The sequence below is a fragment of the Drosophila sechellia genome, chromosome 3L, assembly GCF_004382195.2.
Source record: "Drosophila sechellia strain sech25 chromosome 3L, ASM438219v1, whole genome shotgun sequence".
NCBI classification, from domain to species: domain Eukaryota; kingdom Metazoa; phylum Arthropoda; class Insecta; order Diptera; family Drosophilidae; genus Drosophila; species Drosophila sechellia.
This window is the reverse complement of record NC_045951.1, coordinates 3977503-3984742: the sequence shown is the minus strand read 5'-3', so window position 1 is coordinate 3984742 and position 7240 is coordinate 3977503. Positions and strand designations below refer to the sequence as shown.

General features: G+C 43.4%; 1 protein-coding gene across 2 annotated transcripts; it reads right to left on the bottom strand.

Moving 5' to 3' along the window:
* Window positions 1–1913: 1913 nt before the first annotated feature.
* Window positions 1914–3170, bottom strand: LOC6610692 (MIT domain-containing protein 1). Of its 2 annotated transcripts, none has more exons than XM_032719160.1 (3): window positions 2658–3170; window positions 2407–2517; window positions 1914–2156 (listed from the first exon to the last, which is right to left on the bottom strand). In XM_032719160.1, exons 1-3 carry the CDS (start codon window positions 3021–3023, stop codon window positions 1956–1958), a joined length of 678 nt encoding a protein of 225 aa, XP_032575051.1. In that variant the 5' UTR covers window positions 3024–3170; the 3' UTR covers window positions 1914–1955. The 2 variants fall into 2 exon arrangements, with proteins under 2 accessions (XP_032575051.1, XP_032575050.1); XM_032719159.1 differs by having other exon boundaries at window positions 1932–2156; window positions 2312–2517; window positions 2658–3167.
* Window positions 3171–7240: the final 4070 nt, after the last annotated feature.

Here is a 7240-nt window from a genome sequence, read left to right as displayed (position 1 = left end):
CAAGTTATTGTGTTTTCATGTCCTTTAAGCATGGCCTTTAAAGTCCTTGGAACAGTCTGCACAGCTTGACACCAGCGAGTCTTTCGATTAGTGTCCGAAGTATTTTAATCTGTATTAGGTTTCGTAAGTGAAAAAAGAAAAAGGAATTACATAATGCCTTGATAAGGCGGATTACATTTAAATATGCGGATGCTGGACCATCTTAGGCGTAACCCATTTTCACAAGCCACCGATTTGGACATACCCATTTAAGATGACCGGGTACCAAAGGGGCTTCCACTTGGACTTGTCTTTTTCGGCGGAGGGGAGTAAAATATTCGGATTAGTTATGCTGTTGGTCTGCCCCCGGCAGTGTCTGCTCGACATCCTCCCCCTCGCAGGAAGATGGAGGTGGAGTAATGGGTGGCGGGCTCTTTGTGTCCTCGCAGTCGAGCAGGACGAAGATGAAGCTGAAGCCGTCGACCAGGACCATAACTAATTCCATGGTTATGTATTGTATATTGTAGTTTCCTGCGCTGGCGCTGCTGCATTCATTGCTCACAAATTGGCAGGCAGCGCCCGAGGCTTGTGCACTTGTGACCAAGGAGTCAGTGGACCAGTGACATGGTCCTAACCATGGCTGGGCAGCGAGGAACTGTTGCTTGCCAAGGGGAAGCCTGGGAAGCCGGAATCAGCTTAGTGCGGGTCTGTTGTTCAGTCAGTTAGTGGCTTATTTGTAGGCAAACATTCGCCGGTGAGGCCCCGGGATCCATCTAGTTCATAGATTTATCTTAAATAAGTGAACCATCTAATTGTTCAATAAGTTCATCCTGGGCCCCGAGCATCTCCTTGTTGCTTGTTTAGAATATCCAGGGAATGAATAGCCAGCTTAGGCAAATGGAATCCCCACTCCACTCCACTCTAGAGTATACCCATAGCCATACCCACACCCAAACCCATGGCCATGGCCATAGTCGCCCGCAGGCTCCGACCTCTAGACGTGCTTAAACCCAAAATTAGGGGTGGTTACAGTGGGTCCTGCTGGGTGGTGGGACTCATCTTGCTCTTCTACTGCTGCTGTTCCCAGGCCTTCTTACGGGCCATAAAGTTTAAAAGCGAGCAAAGCATTTTAGCTCTGGTGCAATTTATTAGGCCGGCTCATCGCGCCGCATTTCGGGCCTTTGCGTAACAATTGCCTTCATCTGTTGATAAATCCCTGGCATGGCACCAAGTAAATTGAAAATATACCCCACACACGATGAGAAGGTGGCACACCGACTTCGCCTCCAATTCCGATTGCGATGTGCAGCCAACTGTGTCGCAGTTCTAATTATCCACGCACATGTCTCCTGGCACTGGCATTAGGAACAGGAAAAGGAACAGGACGACTCCTTTGGCCCCAACTGGAGCTGGGACTGTATCCAAAAATCAAAGCTAATGAGCACAGAAATGATCTAGCTGAAGTGCGTACTTCTAAACGTTTTTCCAGTGGCGATACTCGAGTGGCTGCCAGAATGGCGTCAATGTTTCACCTACAGAGGCTCAACTGTACCTCCATCGAGCTGCAGACCTGGCTTTAAGGACACGGACAGAAGCTGGTAAAGCAGGAGCTTCCGCTTCTGTCTTTTATGCAACTGCAGTGGCCACCCGCTGGCTGCCTCAGTGGCGAGAGGCATTCAAAACAGCAGCCAGTACGGGCCGCCAGCTGTGCAGCTGCCTCCGCATCCGCAAGTGGCGTGAAAGTTATGAATTTTAAACATTTTCTGGCAGGCCATCGTCGGAGCCAGCAGAGAGCACAGAACGGAGGACGGAGGAGAACGCCCCTTTGGCCACGTCCATATATTAGTTTCGGTGTCTTCGTGGCGTCTGCAGATTTATAGCCGCCCAAAATCTGCAATTGTGGGTGACTGCAACACACTCGCAGCTCGTTTTTGTAGAAATTGAATGAAATCTTTATAAAATTGGCCAAAGCCAGTCTAGATGAAGTTGCATTTCTTAAAACTAAACAATATTGTCTGTCTTTTCACGATGCTGCGCTGGAGTTGCGCCATATATCCACATCCGTTTGGAGGCATTTTCGGAATTTGTAGTTGACCAGGCCAATGGAATACATCGGATTGGCGGGCTTGTAGAAGTGCAGACCTCGCCCAATCTTGATTATGTAGCCATTGCTTAAGCTGCATGGAAAAACGAATAGATAAGATAATAATATAAATACAAAGATTTCAATAGGGTGTATAGATTTTTTTCTACCTTAACCTTTTAAATGAAAAACAATCGATCTACTCCCTTCAAATAAAATTTTGCTGACTCTATCATTTTGCAAACTTACTAAATTTTTCGATCGTGCAGCGAGTCTTCGTATTTTATGGAGACAGTCACGTTCCGCCGCTCCAAGTCACCCTTGATCTGTCCAAGATTTGTTACCTGCTGATCCGGATTCTTTGCATCCTGGTACTCTTTAGTGATCAGTCGAAAATACTTTAGGTTTGGGCAATTTGTGGCAGCAAGCTCCAAGAATCTTACTAGATTATGATACTGCAAGTGAATATAAAATGTAAACAATGGCTCAACAATCATATTCCTTATCTTAATATGATATGAAACCTCGTATGAGGTCATTACAAAAGATTAACAATATTTATTATATTACAATTACATGAGGATCATTCTCTTACCTGATAATTCTGCGTCATGTAGGGTTCCTCCAGCATAATCTCGACGGTCTTGTCGTCCATGTATTTCCCGAAGAGCTGATCGTAGTCGAAACCCGTATCATTTTCGTCGATGGAAACATGGGAAACCACCTCGCCGAGCATTAGTTTGCCATTGATCCGCGCCTTTATGGCGTCCGCTCGATCCATGTACTCCTTGATCCTGCTCAGGAACCCCTTACGCTTGGCTTCGTCCGGTTCCCCGTTGACGAACTGCATCAACTGCGCGATCCCCTCCGTGTACAGTGTTTGCGCCTCCAAGATCCGTCCGACTTGGTCGCATTCCACGGCGCGTATGAGTAACTTCTTGGCGTTCGATGCGCTGCTCATCTTGGCATCTCAGGCTTGGGAGTGTTAAGTACTTCGAAGTGGGGAATATCTTGCTGTTCAGGATCTTTTGATCGAGGATCTTTCACATTTACTTTGTTTTTGCCACGGAATGCAAGATTCGAAAACGCCATCAGCTGGTTGTGTGACCATAGCGCGCTAGTTTGAAAACTCCGAAAGTAAAACCGATTCGTTGGTATATATTTGGCATTATCTTTCGCTGACCGTTACTTTTCGACACAAAGGCATGAAGTGTTTTTTAATCATTGAACAAATAAATAAAATAAATAAATAAACTACTAGAATATAATAGTATTATATATAATTATCGTTAAATAAAAGGTAGTGTGTAATTTATCGGAGAACTCCCATAAATAACTATTTGATTTAACCGTGAAACTGTATATCTCTGGTGTTTATTTACTAATAAGTTTAATAAAAAATCTCTGTATTGAACATACATATATGTATTACAAAAATAAATAAATAAAAGCGCAGGCTTAAATTTAAAGCTGTTTTGCACAAACATTAAATTTTATACTCATTGAGCATCATTTTTCAAACATATTTTTACCTCTTTTTTTTGTGGCAGACTTTTCAATTGCAACATGTGCAAATTAAAAATGCCCCACATTTGCATATCCCACTGTAGCACGATGACGTTCCCTTTACGAGCAATTACGTGGAATCGAAAACGAAAGCGTTTTATCGCCAGCCAGCAGTCAGACATGCCAACACGGAGCCGAATTCAATTTCACTAAGCCAAATATTAATTTATTTGTGTTTTCATTTCTGGCTCCAACCGCCAGGTGACCAATGGATCTGGATGAGGGACTGGACTGCCATGGCCATCCAATCCAATCGGAGTCAGCCAAGGAAAAAACCGAAAACGTTTCGTGTAATTTCGAGTATTGGGTGGGGTTTTTTTTTTTTTGGCTGGGTGGTTTGGTGGCTGAGTGGCTTTTCCGGACATCCCGAGTCCGTATTTTTATTTATGTCATAAATTTTAAGCCATTGGGAGCTGTGAACGGGAACGTGACGTCAGCTTATAGTTCGCACTGCGGGGCTTAAATTTTTCGCATTTTAAATGCGTATTAAGCAGAAAGAAAAGTCATTTCGGGTGATTCGACACAAAAACCAGGCACCCAGCTCATTCAATTGCGAATAAATATGGCTTAATACATGCGTGTGATGATGTGCTGCCATTTGACTATGCAATTTGTTTGCTTCGATTAAGTGAAATGTCAAAAAAATATAGCACAGCTCGAAAAACCATCGAAAATTTGGAATTTAACCAAAAAAAATTAAATGTGTGGATAAACTGGTTATATTTTAACTGAGCTAATGGTATTCGAGGTTTTTTTTATAAAAACGAAAGCTAAACTATTCAATTAGGCAACGAAAAATAAAATATAAATTATTGAAAATCATATTTTATTTATTAATGAATAACTTGTAAAAAAATATAGGTGATTCGATCATTATTCGTAACTTTTTATACTTTCTCACACTTTAAAAGTAACAGTCAAAATTTGGCGTAATGTTTTAAATAGTTTGCTGAACAAACTGAAGAGGATCCTAAAAAAACATTGCATACTTTTCGGCCAAATCGGGAATGCAGCCATGTTGAGAGCTGCTCCATTCGGATGGGGAAATTAATTTGCCGTGGCTGGCAACAAAGTGTTTTTATTTGTAAATTAGACAACTTGAAGTGAAAGTGACCTTGTTAAGGGCAACATGATGGAGTGGAGGAGCTTGGGCTTGAGCTGCTCCTGCGAGTCCTCCACGCAGGACTAACTTTTTGTTTGGAATTAGTGGAATTGTATCTTGTAAAACACAAACTCAAGTGGGCTAAAGCTGCGAGCCTAGAGCTCTGGATATCCAAGGATATATCCACATGTCACCCAATAATGCGCTGTGATGTGCCAAGCCACTTGTCCGAGTGTCGAGTGGTTGGGGTTCTTGGCTGTTGGGTGTATCAGGGGATATCAGGGCATATCAGGGGGTTCCCAGGATATTTCGGGGTGCTTTAGGGGTCAGCAGGGTGGGTTACGTTGGGGTGACTCCGTGAGAATGGCTCAATAGGATAGGATGCGGATTCGGAATCGGCATCGGCATCGTTTGCCGAAAAGGGGGCAGTGGTTAGCTTGGCTTAGCTCATATTACGGGTATCTTGGCGCCAGCTTTTTATCGACGATTATTTTTCTTTAACTGTGTGTGCTGTTGTATTTGTTGGCCCGATTTTATTGTTGCTGCCTTTTCGCTCAATATTTGCTTGCTAGCTGCTTCCTCGTCTTTTGGCTTCCATTTCTCCTTTTTTTTTTATTCTTCAGCCCGCCACTTTTGCAGCCTTTCTCGTTGATTTTTATTTGTTTCTCTTTCAATTTATTTTGCCATTTCGTTTTCCTTTCTGCTGTCATTGCTGTTGTTGCTACCACTGCCATTTTCATCGCTTTTATTACAAACACACACTCATGCCGCCTCACTCACACGCACAGACACATGTGGAGCAGCTCCCCACAATGTGTGTCCTTCACAGTCACAGGCACACAAACACACATGCATGCAGTCGCACATTCACACACACATTCGCAGTGCGTGTTTGTCAGTCTAACTGTGTGCTCAGTGCACTGCGAGAAATAATGAGACAGCTAATGGAGGAATAATTAACCATTAATTAAACTGTCGCTAAGCCAAATAGAATCATTTAATGTTGAAAGTAAGTAAGTATAGATATAATACAGAAATAAAATAATTAAGAGAATAAATAATCTGGTGATTATTTATAGATATGTAATCTCTGAGTACCGAATTAATGATGTATAATGGCTAACATCGATTACCCATGGATTACTTTCCCAGGGAAAGCGGCAACTATAGTTTCCCGTGTAGCGAGTGAAAACTTCTTTAAGCCCTTTCGACACATGTTTTTCTTGGCATCGAGAGCTTGTGCGCTTGCATACCCTTGACTTTCGATGGCTTTTTCTCAGTGTGTTTGCGAATCTGTTTGTTTGCTGCTAAATGTTCGCTCAGCCCGCCACTCATTTATGTCGTCGATGTGCCACAGCCGCTGTCACCCGTCGCCCTCTGGAAAAACAGCCCCCCTGAGCAGCCTTGCCACGCCCTCCTGCCGCCGCCGCCCGCTGCCCGCCCCCTGGCACGTTCGTTCGTTAACGTTCAGTTTTCCACTTGATGCTATTTATGTTTGCTTCCATTTTTCAAGAAGGATCAAAATTTATATTGGCTAAAAAGTCCCTCGAGAGCTTTTTACCCCACTCCCTGGGTTCCTTGAAGAGGAAGAGGCCCCTTCGCCGCCTGCGCCCCTCATCACATCACACACTCTTACAGATGTAGCAAATTGTAACACAATCGTAACTGTTTACCCGGGGGTCAGGGGTCGCCAAAATCATAACCTCATGAACTTTAGCGCCCCTTGCGAGCGCGGTAAGTGGCCACGCCTCCTCCACCATCGTCGTTTTCAGCCCACATGTCCCTCAACTCGAGCGATTGAATTGAGCTGTGCAATTGTTTTGATTTCTGGCCCAGGGCCTTCATTTTCCCGCTTTTCCTCAGCCATTTTCGCAGACTGCATCCCACACTCCCGTACATTATGACTTCTCGTATTTATCGCCTGTGTGGCAAAAATGTAATAAACAATTCGAGATGCTTTATTGCTCTGCAGCAACTCAATTTATATGGCCTGGCCTTTGAGGTGCTCCCTCTTTTCGCCTACATCCTGGCCAGAAGCCATCCCCACTTTGGCCTGGTTTTGTTGTGCGTCAGTTTCCCTATTAAGCACACACAAATTGATGATGTTAACAATGACGCTACCAAAATCGCCGGCTCCATGACTGGACAGAAAAAGCAGAAAGCTGAAGTTTGTGCCGGCGAACCGGAACAGCGCATGGCCAACTGAAATGGAAACTGGCTGGATATTCCGGAAGCCCACTACTGCAGGAATAGTTTAAGATGTGTGTGTTTCATTGGAGGTGTTCCAGAAATCATTTAGTTTAATGGGGAAATAATATACCTGCTTAACAAACTTCAATGAGAATATATAGAACTAAACAACACCGTTCTACATCAATTTAAAGTTCTTAGCTACTTGATATATATATATTTTTCTATATCCTAGCGCTTCAAGCTGTCCTAACTTAACTTTTTTCTTGTTTACTTAAAAAATAAACACATTGTAAAATACATTATCATATTAAATGCGG